The sequence below is a fragment of the Sorex fumeus genome, unplaced genomic scaffold (genome assembly GCF_029834395.1).
Source record: "Sorex fumeus unplaced genomic scaffold, SorFum_2.1 ptg000050l, whole genome shotgun sequence".
Lineage (NCBI taxonomy): Eukaryota > Metazoa > Chordata > Mammalia > Eulipotyphla > Soricidae > Sorex > Sorex fumeus.
The window spans coordinates 12,838,589-12,854,991 of record NW_026606107.1 but is presented as its reverse complement, the minus strand read 5'-3'; the positions used below and the strand labels follow the sequence as shown (position 1 = coordinate 12,854,991).

The following is a 16,403-nucleotide window of genomic DNA, read 5'->3' as shown; positions in this document are numbered from 1 at the left end:
TTGATGGACAAGCCTTCATCTGGTCTCAAAAAAAATTCAGCCTTATTCAGAAAGATGCTTATTTTATGGAAGATATGGAATTAAGAAACGAATAAAACAAATTATTGAATTTGATCATATAATCTCAACAGAAAATAATAAGAATAGAAATAGCAGTCATTGAATCAGTATAATGAGTATATCAAGAAAAATCAAGGTGACAGCCTATGATTTCTTATAGCTGCATAATAATTTGTAAATTATAAATTTCTTGAGAAAATTTCCTAATTTATTTTCTAGAAGACTGAAAATTGGAGGAAATTCCACTTATAATGCTGAGTTTTGCATTTTGAAAGTTTTGTAGATTCAAAACTTTATACAATGAGCAATGGCCAATTCTGGTCTCTAATATGCCTACTAGAATTTTAATCTTAATCTATTATAGTGATTAAAATAAGACTACATAGCTGAGAAATCACACTAAATATATGGCATCTGCTTCAGAATATTTTCAAAAGTTGTCATAGTACATTTTACTTTCATAGTTATAATAATGATTGTAGTCTGACTATTCCACCTTTTCCATTTTTTCTATTGTAAAATTTCATAAATTTGAAACAACAAACATCTGTATAATGCTCTATTTCTGAAAATTCTAAATCATTTTCAGTAAAAGCAACTTGAGTAATAGGGAGATAGTACAGACTTTAGGACACATGACTAGCATGGCCCCTGATTTGAGTTCAATTCAGGCATCATATGTTCTCACAAAACATATAGTGGTTTATCTCTGGAGGTCCCTCTGAGCACTATCAGGTATGGCCCTAGAGACCCCAGAATAAAAGGGGTTGACCCTGGTACTTAAAATGGAGCAAGGCCTGTGTAGCATTGAATCCTAGCTGCAACAATTGCTTTGAATTGCTGGCCAATTTGGCCAAGAATTTCCTACTAGGGTCACTGGGCTTTCTGAGCACCACCTAGGACCTTGGACCTTCCTCCAAGAAAATCCCAACAACAATACCCCTACCCAAACTACATATATTCAATGGAACAATATACAGGGAGCATCATGACATCATCACTTTTTACAGAATTAGAGGAATTAAAAATAAACTTTTCTTTAAAGTCAAATTTATTCACTTGGAATAAGTTGTTAGATTTAGTTCAGCATATAATTTAATAACCTTTTATGTCAAAATGCCTATAGAAAACAATTTTGGATTGCTTTTTTGTAAAGATAAGTACCTACAAACATTTTTACAAGTAATTTTGTATTTTTTTTGGCAGGGGGAATTACTTTCTCTTGAAGCTTTTTGTACTTCTAGTATCTCTTCTCAATTGTCCTTTTTCTTCTTCCTTATCTTATTCCCACAATAGTTTGGAACCGGAAAAAAATCTACTTAGTTCTTTATAAAAAGTGTATTGTCCCTAAACACATTCCAGTCTTTTATACTAAGATTGCTTGTCACTACATTACAAAAACAGCTATCATTCTAATGTCTTAGCATTTGACCCTGAAATTAGAAGTTGAAACTTTATGAATTGATTCAAAGGGCAATTCTTATTAATTGACAATGCAACAGAAAAGGAGAAAAAATTCAAGCACAAAAAAGCATTTTATGAATTTTATGTCTTAAGCAAGGGGGATAAAGGCATATTGATACTGCTAAGTAAAATATCTGAATAAAATTCAGTACGTTTCGGGTATTTTTTGTTGGTTTTATTTGGAGGCCACAATGGGCTATGCTCAGGGCTTACTCCTGACTCTGAACTCAAGGATCATTCCAGCATAATTCAAGGGACTAAAAGGAGTGCATGGGATTGAACCCAGCAGCCAGATGCAAAGCTTCCCAGCTCTACTCTCTCTCCGGGCCCCTCAGTTTGTTTCTAAAACTACTATGTTCTGGAAAATACTAAAGAACTTGTCTTACTTACACCATTTAGTAAAGTTTATCAGAAAATTAAGCATATATTTTACTTTCTGAACAGCAGTTATACAGAGGACGGGTACCAAAAGCACTATTTTTTTTCTGCCAGAGAATCAAAACCTAAACAAGGATTCTTAAAATAACCTTTCTACAGCTATCTAGTCATTTCATATTATGAGGGGAAAATTCTTTTTCCCTGGAATAAGCTTTGCCTAAATTTTTGCTTATTGTGTAATCCTGTAGTACTTTTTAAGGGTAACTCACTAATTGAGAGAGGAGGAATCTTAAGTTTACAATTTAGGACATGGATCTCTAATCACTGGACACCAAAACCCATTGACAAGGAGAAAAATTAAGTAGAACAAACCTTTGCTCCTTTATCACATAAAGATTGACTGTCTCAAGATCTAAAAAAACTTTTAGCCTAAGGTGGAACAAAATAAACTTTGAAGTAAGAGTGTTGGGAGCATAGAAAGACGGTCTGTACCAGGATCATAGCAGTAATGATGCAAAATGAGTTTGTGAGCCACAAACCACATCAGCCTTTTTCTAAATGTTCAGAAACTCAGAATGTCAATTAATTGAGCAGATTAGCAACTAGTAACTCTGATTTTGGTGCTGTCACAGATGTCACTTACTAAATCCATTAAGAGTGGGAAAATTGTAGTTTGAAAGGCAGGGAACTTTGGGACCTTGGTGGAGCGAAGCGGAAATTCTGGTGATAGATGAGGTGTTTTATTGAGCTACACAATAAACCATTATTAACAATATTGTAAATCATGGTATCTCAAAAAAGATATTTTTAAAATTAGGAAAATGTTGGCAGCCCATACACTTTGCAATTTGCTGAACACAAGTTTAAAATGTTAATATCCGTTCAATAAATAAATAAATATATAGTGCTATACATTAATACACAATAAATAGAAATTAATAAAATATTATTATGCTGAAAATAAGATTCAACTGGAGAGATAGTACAGCAGATAAAGGTACTTGTCTGAACAATGGCCAACCAGGGTTGGATCCCCAGAACCACATATTGTTCCCTGAACCCCAAAAGAAGTGATGCAGTGCTGGGTGGGTTGAAAAAGTGCTGAAATTTTTACTCCTGCACTGTCTAGGGTCTCTTTAGGACCTTAGGAGACCCTATCCTTGTTGACTTCTTTGCAAGAATTCTCAAGCAAATTTGCAAATTGCAAATAGAATTGGAGCTACTGCTTCCCTTTTACTAGTTTGAACCTGTGGGCAAGGTGCCACTGGGGTGGGAGTGGGGGAGTAATGTTCAAAGTCACACTTTGAGACTCTACTCTGGAGGACATTTGTGGAGCAGAGGAGGGGGTTCCAAGACCAGGAGACTTTGAGACTCCAACTGATTTTCTCTCTTCTGATGGCAGTAAACCAGACACAGAGCCACCATCACATGGTGCCTTTTTCCAGCTGCAGCCCCATTTACCCTATAGCCCAGATGGCCTCAAGTAGTCAGAGGCCTGCCAGGAAGTGCCTACCTCCACACAAGAGGCTGTCATTTGTGAGCCAGAGCCTAGGGGGTGGGGTCCACTGGTTCTCAAGAACAGCGGGTCTGGGAAGGGGGTGTGGTGGTGGGTGGAGTCTCGGGCCTCAGCGCGTCGGGACTGCCCACTGTTTGCCTGGGAGAGGAGAGCGCTAGCGTTAGCTGGGACCTTTCCTACAGATCAGGGCGAGAACGCACTGGCAAGAGGGAAAGAGATAGAGAGCTAGGCAGCAAGTGCAACGTACTGAGAAGAAAACAGGCAAGAAAGTGAAGGCTTTAGAACCTCAGGTTGGAGACTGCATGACTATGGCTGACCCCGCACCTCGGGTGATCCCTGCAACTTCCAGCGGCGTCCCGGAGGGCTTATTTCGTGCCGAGCCCCTGTACCCTTCGATGGAGGCTCCTTATCTCACCTCCAGTGTGATCAACAATTTTATGGCGAGTAGCCTCAGCTGCAGCTCCGGAGGTGGTGAGGTCGCTGGTGGCTGCAGCGGCGGCGGCAGCGCAAACGGCGAGTGTCGGATGGTGGATATGCGTGGTATGAAAGTAGCATCATTCCTGATGGATGGCGAGGAACTAATTTGCCTGCCGCAGGTGTTTGAGCTCTTCCTCAAGCACCTGGTGGGCGGATTACACACGGTGTACACCAAGCTGAAGCGACTAGACATAACCCCAGTGGTGTGTACTGTCGAGCAGGTACGAATCCTTCGCAGTCTGGGGGCTATCCAGCCTGGAGTGAATCGCTGTAAGCTCATCACCCGGAGAGACTTTGAAACTTTGTTCAACGACTGTGCCAATACCAGGTGAGCTGCTCTTTCACTCCTCTATTCCTCTTGACCCTGCATCTTGGCTTGTCACTTTCATCCAACTTTGCGGAGAGCTAGTCCTAACTGACTTGCCTCAACTCTTCAATTGTTCATCTCCTTTAGTCTGCACTCAGTATCAGGCTTTGGTGTAAGGAAGTCCTGCACAAACTTCGGTTTGCAGTCTTCTATGGAAACTTGCCCAGCTCTCCCCATATCTTGCAGGACTTGTGGTTATTTGCTAACTTCTCTAGTAGGTTTTCTTTCTTTTCGTGTTTGGCCCTATGAATGTGACCGGTTTTCTCCTGTAAACGGACGCCAAGGGTTTTCTGGGGGAAGGCGCAGACTGGGCTTAAACTGGGTTCCTAAAATGATCAGCCAAGACAGGGTACTTGGGGGATGCAGGTCAGCAATCTATTATCCATTAATGAGGTTTATTCGTTGCCTGCCCGTTGTGTTCCTTGTGATAATATGGAGTATATAATGGTGGTGTCCGCGGAGAGGGTGTGTGTGTGTTTGTGTGTGTGTGTGTGAGAGAGAGAGAGAGAGGAGAGAGAGAGAGAGAGAGAGAGAGAGAGAGAGAGAGAGAGAGAGAGAGAGAGATGCAGAGAAAGGTATGGGGGGAAGAGACACTGAGAGACTGAGGGAGTTAAAGAGAGAAGGGACTGTAAGAAGGAAAGGGAGGTGAGAGGGAAAAGAGAGTGTAGCTAGAGAGGAGGAATGGGAGGGGGGAGAGAAGAAAGAACACGTGAGGATATGTGCTTAACCCCGCTGAGCAAATCTCAAATCTTTCTGTGATCTGGAAAGTGGTGAATGAATCTGCTCTGCTTCTCTCTCTCTCTCTCTCTCTCTCTCTCTCTCTCTCTCTCTCGCTCGCTCGCTTGCTCTCGCTCTCTTGCTCTCGCTCTCTCTCTCCCTTCGTTCTTTCTCTTCCTTTACCTTCTCCCTTCTTTCCTTCCTTCCGTCCTTTCTTCCTTCTTTTCCTTTTCTTTCTCCCTTTCTTCCTTCCTTCTTTCTCATACTTTTCTTTCTCCCTCACTCCCTTCCTTCCTTCTTTCCTTCCTTCCCTCTTCCCTCCCTCCTTCCCTCCCCTCCCTCCCTCCCTTCCTCTTTCTTTCTTTCTTTCTTTCTTTCTTTCTTTCTTTCTTTCTTTCTTTCTTTCTTTCTTTCTCTCTCTCTCTCTCTTTCTTTCTTTCTTTCTTCACCCTTCCTTCCTTCCTTCCTTCCTTCCTTCCTTCCTTTTTCTCTTTCTTTTTCCACCCTTCCTTCCTTCCTTCCTTCCTTCCTCTCTTACTTTTTTCTCCCTTTCTTCTTTCTTTCTCTTACTTTTCTTTCTCCCTCCATTTCTTCCTCCCTTCCCTCCCTCCCTCCTTCCTTCCTCCCTCCCTTTTCCTTCTTTCTTTCTTTCTTTCTTTCTTTCTTTCTTTCTTTCTTTCTTTCTTTCTTTCTTTCTTTCTTTCTTCCTCTCTTTCTTTCTCTCTTTCTCTATTATTTCTTTCTTCCTTTCCTTTTTCCTCCCTCCCTCCCTCCCTCCCTCCCTCCCTTCCTTCCTTCCTTCCTTCCTTCCTTCCTTCCTTCCTTCCTTCCTTCCTTCCTTCCTTCCTTCCTCTTTCTCTCTTTCTTTCTTTCTTTCTTTCTTTCTTTCTTTCTTTCTTTCTTTCTTTCTTTCTTTCTTTCTTTCTTTCCTCTTTCTCTCACACTCTCTACTCCACTCTTAGAATTTAATAGATGTCATTTTCGTGGGTTTGGTCCTTTTTGTCTGGTCTTCTGAGATAGGAATTTTGTAGCTTTAAAATGTCACAGGACTTGGTTGGGAGGTTAGAGTAGAAAAGGGCAGATTTTCTAGAGTGGTGCTTATAGTTTTCCCCAGGTATAGAGGGAAAAGTATTTCACTCCCACAAATAGAGGAATTCTTAAATGATGGTGCCTGTTTTCTCTGCTTCTAAGTGTAACTATTTTACATCAAAACTTAGAAATACATTATAGAACAATTATTAGTTTTCAAATGTCTTTAAAAATTGTACAAAATGTTTTCAAGTTAAATAAACTATTCAAGATTATATGACATTATTTTTTAATTAAAGAACTGTAATTTACAAGGTTACTAATAGTTAAGTTCTAGGCATATGATATTCCAACACCAGTCTCACCACCAGTGTCAACTTCCCTCCATCAGTGTTCCCAGATTCTCTCCCTACCTTTAACCGGAGACCCTATCCCTGCCTGTCAACTTGACAGTACAGGATATTGTGTATCATTATATGACTGAAACGTGATCATGAACAGCTTTGTACTGTGCATCTCACAGTGACTCAATTAAAAAATGAAAAAAAAGTAATAAGTGCTTAGATTTCATGTTTTTAGTTTTGATGATTCTGTTTTTTGGATATATGGCTGTACCACACACTTACATCACCAGTATAACTGTTTGACTTTTTGAAGAACTGTGAATTAGTATTCTTACTATTTACCCATCGCCAGTCTGTTGGTATCTGCTAGGAAAGTATTTAGCAGTTGTGAGTATCACAAAACCCTATAATACACCATTGTTAGGTTAAAGGGAATAAAGGTTTTTCTGTAAAATTATACTACTGTTGAGTACTTTGTAGAAAACCTGGGCAGAAGTAGAATTTCTCACAAATGCAACTTTAAATTATAAGATCTCTGATCCTATTAACTCAGTTGTCACATTTCTTATAAAAACAAAAATTATTATGCATAGTTCATTCATATTGAAAACTTTTAGGCAAACTCTGACCGCTACAATAAGATAATACTACAGGACCTCAAGGTAATCTATTGTTTTTCTTTTTTTCCTTTAATCAGTGTTATCCCGTGTTCTAGCAATTAAGTAGAAAGTTATTCGCATGAAAATACCTACCTGATTCTTATCTGCTTACAGACAACAATCTGTAATCAGAGCTAACAAACCTGATTTATTAGATCATATTATTTTAATTAAGATAATAGTCTTAAAACGCAAAGGATAACTGCTCCCTCAGTAAAATATGCAATTATAGATTGATGGAGTAGAAAGGAAATTTTATTTCTACCAAGGTGTTTTGTTAATACACAAAGTCAGAAGGTTATAAGAAACTTAGATGAGGATCACTTAGTTCATTTCGTTCTACTTGTAAATACATATTTAAACAATTGCAGGCATGAACAAATATCTCATCCCATATCTCTCTCAGCTTTTCTCATTTAGAAATGCCATTTTTTTAAATTGAGTCACCGTGAGATACACAGTTATAAAGTAGTTAATGTTCAGGTTTCGGTCATACAATGTGCCATAACCCATCCCTCTACCAGTGTACTTAGAAATGTCACTTTTAAAACCTTTGTTTAAAAAGTAGTACATTATTGTTTAATATGAATTTGGATTTTTGTTTACAGGTAGAAACTTTTCTCTAATTTTTATTTTATCTCTTAATGAATGGAAAATTATAAGCTACTTTGTAACAGGCATGCGCTCTTATACTATTTTTGAATCCTGTTTTGTGTTTTTATTCAGTTAAGTATTATCAATCCATATTACATTCAGAATATTAAACTTTAGAGACAAATTTCTCTTGTGTATATGCATGTAAAAGGTACTAGAAATATATTAAATATATATGAGAGATATGTCTGTAAATTGTGCATGTATGTCTTATCAAAGCTTTTCTTTATGAGTATTTTATTTATTAAATGCATTTCCTATAACTGTGTTACAAGTGTTTCAACAGATAATTGTAAACCTTTATGAAGTATTATCTATGAATACAATCCATGAATGAAGGTGAGACAAACTACAAAATAATCCTGTGATTCTGGGAAATTTTAAGTAATTATATAATTAAATCACCACATTTTATTGGTGCAAAATTTCATCATAATAATGTTACTAACATTAGAGAATATAATGATTCCTACAAGGTATGCTTTATGACCTTAGTTAACATCAGTTACAGGAATTTGTACCGTAAACCATTCACAAATCTAAATGATCTTATATCATTGTGAAATTAGCATTTAGATCAACATTAATTTTTTTATATTTTATTCAGTGAGTACAATGTTAAAACAGGAATGAAGCATGGAAGACAAAATATTTATTCAGTGAGTACAATGTTAAAACAGGAATAAAGCATGGAAGACAAAATAATGTGGATGAAACACAAAGCAAGTAAGAGGGAAAAAATGTAGGATATAACAGTATAATACCATGAGAGGGAGTGAAATATAAGTGAAAGGAACTTATAAAGATGTCCAAAGAAAATGAGCAATGTAGAACATTGTCTAAAGAGGATTACCATTCAGGTGTCATGACTTCTTAACACTTCTAAGTGGGGAAAGAGTAAGAATAAATATACTTTCAGTAAGTAGAAATTCATAAATACATTTCTTGTCTGAAAGAAGAAATTCATCTTTATTTCTTCTGGATAAATTTTCATGTTGAATGGAAGAGCTATATGCACTGATGTCAATGGCAATTTTATGGGCTGGAGCGATAGCACAGCAGGTAGGGCGTCTGCCTTGCACGCAGCCAACATGGCCGACCCGAGTTCGATTCCTCCACCCCTCTCGGAGAGCCCGGCAAGCTACCGAGAGTATTCGATATGCCAGACACAGTAACAACAAAGTCTCCAATGGAGACGTTACTGGGCCCGCTCGAGCAAATCGATGATCAACGGGAGGGCCTTTACTTACTTACTTTACATAGTAAACATTTTCTCCCACTATATCAGGTATCTGGTGAAGAATATGAGTCCTGACTTAAGACCTTTAACACAATTAATTGATTAATTAATTACATGTTAGGGCACGGGCTGTGTTCAGGGTTTACTCCTGGCTCTACTCTCAAGTACCATTCCTGGCTGGCCTCACAGGACCATATGTGGTGCTGGGGACAAAGTTGGGTTGACTGCGTGCAAGGCAAGCACCTTAAACCTTGGGTATTTTAATTTAAAGTATTTCCCATGCTATTACAGCACATATAAATTGTAGTATTTTCAAGTTGGTAATTTTTAAGGAACAATTTTCATTTGTAACAATATTAATGTTTCTACTAAGTAGCATTTTTATTTAGATCAGGCCACATTTTTATTAATCTAAACTGAAGGAAAATAAGCAAAATATATATGATTGTTTTATGGCAGCACTAAAAGTCAAAACAAGAATTATATTAGTGTTCAATAATAATTATTTTAATTAGCTAGTTTTAAAAGGGCTAGAGCGATAGCACAGCAGGCAGGACGTTTGCCTTGCATGCAGTCAACATGGCCGACCCAAGTTTGATTCCTCTGCCCCTATTGGAGAGCCCAGCAAGCTATCGGTGACGTATTTGATATGCCAAACACAGTAACAAGTGTCACAATGGAGATGTTACTGGGCCCGCTCGAGCAAATTGATGAACAACTGGAGAACAGTGACAATGATAGTGACAGTTTAAAAAATTTCTGGGGCTGGAGTGATAGCGCAGTGGGTAGGGTATTTTTGCCTTGCATGCGATTTGATTCCCAGCATTCCATATGGTCCCCTGAGCACAGCCAGGAGTAATTCCTTAGTGCAGAGTCAGGAGTACCCCCTGTGCATTGCAAGGTGTGCCCCAAAAGAGCAAAAATAAAAAAATTCTAACTTTCTTTCCAAAAACAAATGGAAATAACATTTCCCTCAGCTGTTAGAGAACAAGAAGACTAAAACTTTTGACTATTTATTGCTTTATTAAAATAAGTCAAATTTTGCATCACAGCAATTCCAAAGAGCTATATAGTAATTTTGTTTATATACCTTAATTTTAGGACTAAATTATATAGAGCTCATATTGAAATTTATTGAGAAAATCATATTAAACTACATAAAGCCAAGTGGATTATAGTTGTCATCTTGTTTGAGATTTTTTTAAGATATAGTGCAGTAATTATTTGTTGTGCAGGAGGACCTCACATTTTAGCGTTAATGAAAGCAGTAGATTCAGCAAGCAAATGCCTAAAATTCTTACATTTATGCAATTTATTTTCTTTACTTCTTCAAAGTTTAATGCAGCTGTAAAACTAAAAGTAAAAGCTAAGATCCACTTAATGTGAAAAATTAGTCAACATAATTTTAATGTTTGTGATCTCTTTTTATCTACATTTATTAGTATAAGTGACATTTTCAGATTTCATTAGTGGCATTAAATTTTACTTGAGAACCAACTGATTAAATGTTATTCAGGCAGCCTAGAAATAGCCAGATGCTTGAAAAAACAAGAATGTATTACTAAGACATAATTTTAGTGCTTTTCGAGAAATGATGCAAATGAATAAAATGAAATGGTTTATTCACTCTATACATTTTTTCAAATTAAATTTTAAATGATCCAACTGAGGTTTATAACTATTTTGACTGCATAACATAGTGTAAGTGGGCTTTGATGTTAAAATAAGTTTATGTGAATTGTCACTTTCACAAGTACTATCACAAGTACCTGCTGTACTATCGCTCCGAAGTATTAAGTTAAAATTTTTTATGCAGTATATGAGTTTGTATTCACACTTTATAATATAATTCAGAATTAACACAAAATGGCATAATCTGCTTTGAAATTTAATGTTTTTGTATCAAAGTTAAACAGAAACAATTTGTGAATTACCATCATTTTCATGAGCTGATTTTTATATGATTTATGTTTTCAGAAACTGAAAAAGGTTTTAGAAATAAATCTGGATATCAAATGCACATGTTTTTATTCCCTAGAATGAGGTAATGGTCATATTTTCTATTAATAGAGTGCATAATAAGCAATACATAATAAACAAAGCTATCTTTATAATTGAATCAACATATTTATGTTACAATGCACAGAATTTCCATGTGTATATTCATTTTAGGTGCACAGTGTAGAATCACAAGTTTTGAATTTATCTGCACAGTTCAGCTGTATTTCAAATTTGTACCAACAGTTTATTAGATGATGAATATTACATTTATTAAATTATGTGTGATTTGATGGAGGATATCTTTGGATTGATGAATACTAATAAATAAGAGGTAATGATCTTCAAACATTCATGTTTTATATGGGTTCACACAAGAAATCCCAAATGCCCATAGAAGACATCAAATCTGAATTATTTGATGTTGTCTTAAGTAAAATTATTTTATCATTATCAAATCCTTATATTTTAAAAGACCTTTTGTAATACAGGCATAATTGTGAGAAATCCTAATCACAATATACTTAACTTGGCAAGCTAGATCTCCAATGACACTTTATCTTGTGTATATAAAGTTATAAATTATTTTGGTTTATTCACTCTATACATTTGAAATATTAATTGAAATTTTCTTACTTGATAAAAACTGAAGATACTATGTTTTCAGAGAAAGGACATTAAATATTTACCCCAAAACCAATCATTTGTATATTAATGATGTGTTTGATAGATAGTCAAAGGGTCTTTGGTACCAATTTCCTTTCTTTTACCATATTAGTCTGCAAAATTTTTCACTGTCACTTTGGATCACACACTTTTGAAAAATTTAAACAACATTAAAACACGTTTTCTCAGGACTAGAAATTGAGCATTTGTATCTAATAAGTCTTATTGTGGGACTGCATGCAAATTGTGTTTTGATTTATCTCTTTCACACTTTTTTTCTCATTTAAATTGATTTTGCATTAATTTCACCAACTGGCTCTGTGTGGCTGCAGATGTTGCCCTGTGTTTAACAAATCAATGAGACAGATCTGAATGAATCACTTCAGACGGATTCTCCTCTCCTTTGATGTCTAGATGTTATTCTTAGCTTGTTATCATGGCAGATGCATTAATGTCCTCATACACTTCCAGCAATGTCAAAGAGATTGAAGCTTTTAAAGTGTCAACATTTCCATTTCTATCTTCTACTAGAACAACTAAAATGATTTTATTTGGAATCAGATGAAAATAGCAAACCAAACATAAGCTTATTCATAAGAAATATTCTTAGTTTTCATCCTATAATAACCATTCAAAATGATGGAAATCAATATATTAAACCTAAATAGAAAAAAAAAAACAAAAAAAAACCTAAATAGAGTATGTAACTACTTGGTAGTGTTTCCATGTTAATATTTATTCATAGTTTGAAAATTGAGAATAAGGTATGTTGGGACATTTTGAAAGTGTCACTATGAATAGAATGATGCAATATTCATGTTGATTGTGAAAGGTGTTATTTTAAAATTTCTTATTAACAAGATGTATATTGACTTAGTGAAACTGAAATAACTTACTATGTAGTAAAACCCTTGTTATAATTAAAACATCTCCAGGATTTAATTAATTGGTTGGGTTTGGGCTCACACCCAGTGATACTCAGTGGTTTTGCGTTCAGGGATCATTCCTGGTAGGACTCAAGGAACCATGTGGGTGCTACAGATTGAACCCAGCTTGGTAGCATGTAAGGCAAGTGCCATACCCACTGTACTATCTCTCTGGCCACATTTAATTTTTCTTTTTAGTAGGAAGGAGATAGTCCATCCATTCACATTTATAATTTTTCTTAAATTTCTTACTTTTTTTACTGCTGAAAACCATAGAAATTAATCCCCTTTTAGTGTATGTCACTTATTTTTATCTTATTTATATTATTTGAATAAAAAGTAATATAGTTAGATTAAATTTTAGTGAAAGTTAATGATATAGTGTTTTGTTTTATGTTTTGAGGCCACATCCGGCAGTACTCAGGGTTTACTCCTGACTTTGTGCTTAGGGATCATGCCTGGCTGTGCTCAGGGGAGCATACGAGGTGACAGGCTCAGAATTGTACAAGGTATTACAATATACAAATGTTACAATATGAAAATATATATTTTTAATGAGCAGTGTTGTCCTTTGATTTTCTGAGGTATGATCTGTGAAGACAGTGTTTCCTAAGATCTATATTTTCCTTAGGGAAAGTGCAGGCACTATACCACTAAGTCACATTCCTGGTCTCCAAATACTATAAATACTAAATCTATGATTTAATTTCTTAAGACTATAGAAAAGCATATGTGCGCCAGGAGGAACATTAATCTCTCTTTCTTGTTTCTCTTTGGTTTATGGGTTTTTCCCGGTTGTGCTCAGTGTTGACTACTGGATCTGTGCTCAGGATTACTCCTGGCAGGGCTTGGAGAATCAGATGCAGTGCCTAGGATAGAACCTGGATTAGCAGCATGCAAGGAAAGTGCCCTACACACTGTACTATCTCTCCAGACCTTACCTTTAATGAAATGTATTATCTACCTACATAACATACCATATCCACATACTTTATTTTATTTAACCCATGACTTTACCTTAGCTTTTGTAGAGGAATAATTCCGTCAATTGTGAAATATTTTGAATTTAATGATGGCAGTGTAATAATTTTTATTTACTGTATGATAAGCAGAAAACTAGTAAAAGGAAATTCAAGTTCTCTTTTCAACTTTTGTATATATATATTATCTGATTTTTTTACATAGTCTTCATTTCAGATTTTATAGTATTAATTTGCCATGATTTATTGTTACTTTTATTTGTTCCAGATAGAAAATAGAAAACACTTAAACACTTTGGTTCTCTATTGCTTAGGAAAAATTTTGTTGTTGTGTTGTTTTACTTTTCATCCATGCCTGGCAGTGCTTATGAGTTACTCCTGTCTCTGTGTTCTGGGGACCATAGAGTACATGTATTACATAGTGTACATAGTGTACTACATACATAGTGTACATACAGTATATTGCAATTTTATTGCAGCTATCAGGGCTTATTCCTGGCGCTGTGCTGGGGATTAAACCTGGGTTACTCATATGCAAGATGAACACCTGACCTGATGTACTATCATTCCGATCTCTCCATGAAAAGTTTTATCTTCAGTGTTAGGCTAATCATGGAGGATTAGAACGCATGTATAGTTAAAGAGAAGTTTATTTCCAACTGTCATTGTCATAGTGGTCCCTTCTCTGTCCTAACTGCTCTCTTCCTCTTCCAATTGTGACAAGCTTCCAACCATGGGCAAGTCCTCCTGGCCCTCATTTCAATTGTCCATGGGTAATAGTCTCATACTGTGTCTTTTATGTTTCAAAAATGAGTGCAATCATTCTATGTCTGTCCTTCTCCTTCTGACTCATTTCACTCAGTGTAATACTCTCCATGTTTCTCAATTTATAAGAAAATTTTGTGACTTCATTTCCATAACAGCTGCGTAATATTCCATTGTATAGATGTCCTGTGGTTTCTTTATCAAGTCATCTGTTCCTGGGCACTCAGGTTGTTTTCAGATTCTGGCTAGAATGAACAGAGAAGTACAAATGGTTTTTATGTTGTGGGTTTTTTGCCCCTAGGTTATATTCCCATAAGTGGAAACTTTGTAACCATTTATCTCATTATGATATAAAAATAAAATAATTGAGGGTTGAGATGAGGAGGGATTCTGGGAATACTGGAGAAGCAAAGTTACACTGGTGTAGGGATTGATGTTGAATTATTGTATGCCCCAAATGTAACTATCAGTAACTTTGTAAACTATGGCTCTTTAATAAAAATTAAACAAACAAATTAAATAAATAAATAAAAATAAACAGAAGTTTATGCTGAAGTTAAATAAAGTTATGGATAAGAATTAGCTAATTTTTCAAATAGCGTTTTAAATATGTCAATATATTTATGGAGAGCTCTTGCTTCATCCTTCACAAAAGCAAAATTTATATATTATAATTTGTCAAATGATTGTATTGAGAATCTGAATCTTGGAAGTCTTATGCATTATTCTGAAAATTAAATTTAATATAAGTAAAGAACAAATTGATACATTTATTACTACCTCTAGTGGGGTCCTTAAAAAAGAACTGAATTAGTTAACAAAACAGAAACCTGTTATCTGTAGTAATAGTTTTTGAGGAGTGATTTTTTTTTTTTTTTGCTTTTTGGGTCACATCCGGCAATACTCAGGGTTATTATTCCTGGCTCTGCACTCAGGAATTACCCCTGGCGATGCTCAGGGTACCATATGGGATGCTGGGAATTGAATCCGGGTTGGCAGTGTGCAAGGCAAACGCCCTACCCTCTATGCTATTGCTCCAGTCCCATTGAGGATTAATTTTTAACATCAGTTATATTCATTGTGAAACTACACAAAGCCTAATATTGTGTGTATTTAGGCATCTAATTCACATGTTATAAAAATGTAATCACACTCATTCATTATAACTCTTTATACAATTTGCTGTACTTTTTAAAAAGTTAAGAAGTGTTAGCTTCCTTACACCACAGACATCGCCCTCTTCCCTGTTCTATGAAACCCAATTATGAATAACTTTGAAATTTTACCATGATTAAATAGCAATCAAGAAATGAGGCCAGAAAAAAAGAAATGAGACCAGAGCAATAGTAGAGTGAATATGGTATTTGTTGTAAACACAGCAGACCCGGGTTTGATCTCTGCAACCTATAAGGTCCCCCAAGCCTAACTGGAGTAATTATTGAGTACAGAGCCAGAAATAAGTGTAGTCCAAAAACCAAAAAAAAAAAAAAATTAAAAAGCAATGAGCACATAAGAAATTGTTATTAAAAGGGTTCTAATTCTAAAATTTTTATTCCATTATAAAACAATTTCATTAATCATGCCAAAATCTTCAAATATAATAAAACATTGGAGCATAAATATGCATAGAATTTTAAAGCATGTCTTTTTGATAGGGTCCTTTACCAAAATTCAACAGAAATATTCTAATATTATACCTAAGCAAGAATAAAACTAGACTACTACTATAAAATGATTTTCATTTATTTAAATTTGTATTACTTTATTTGACTTTTTTATTTGGGGACCATGCCAGGCAGTGCTTTGGAACATGGAACATGGGCTTACTCCTATATCTACACTCAGAGAACAGTCCTGGCAGTGCTGGGGTGCCATATGTGATGCCAGGGATCTAACCTGAATCTGCCACATGCAAGACAAGTACCCTACCCGCTGTACTATTTCTCCAGTCCCACATTTGTATTACTTTGATAATAGATATAAATCTGGTGGATGCTGACTTTTGAGCCTTCCTTCAACAATAAATGTAACTTCATTCAAAATAAGTTGTAAGAGTATTTTTCTGCCCTTGTATCTATGTATACTATGAATAGATACACAAATGCTTTACAAAAGTAATTAATGAAAAATAATGATTTACTGTATTCATCATAATCTCAGGAC

General features: G+C 35.6%; 1 protein-coding gene across 1 annotated transcript in view; it reads left to right on the top strand.

The window, feature by feature from the left end:
• The first annotated feature begins 3,726 nt into the window (after window positions 1-3,726).
• Window positions 3,727-16,403, top strand: part of DACH2 (dachshund family transcription factor 2) — a 443,417-nt gene continuing 430,740 nt past the window's right edge. Inside the window, exon 1 of the mRNA XM_056124136.1 lies at window positions 3,727-4,223. Coding sequence (XP_055980111.1) covers window positions 3,727-4,223 — 497 coding nt within the window. The remainder of the gene's footprint in view (window positions 4,224-16,403) is intronic.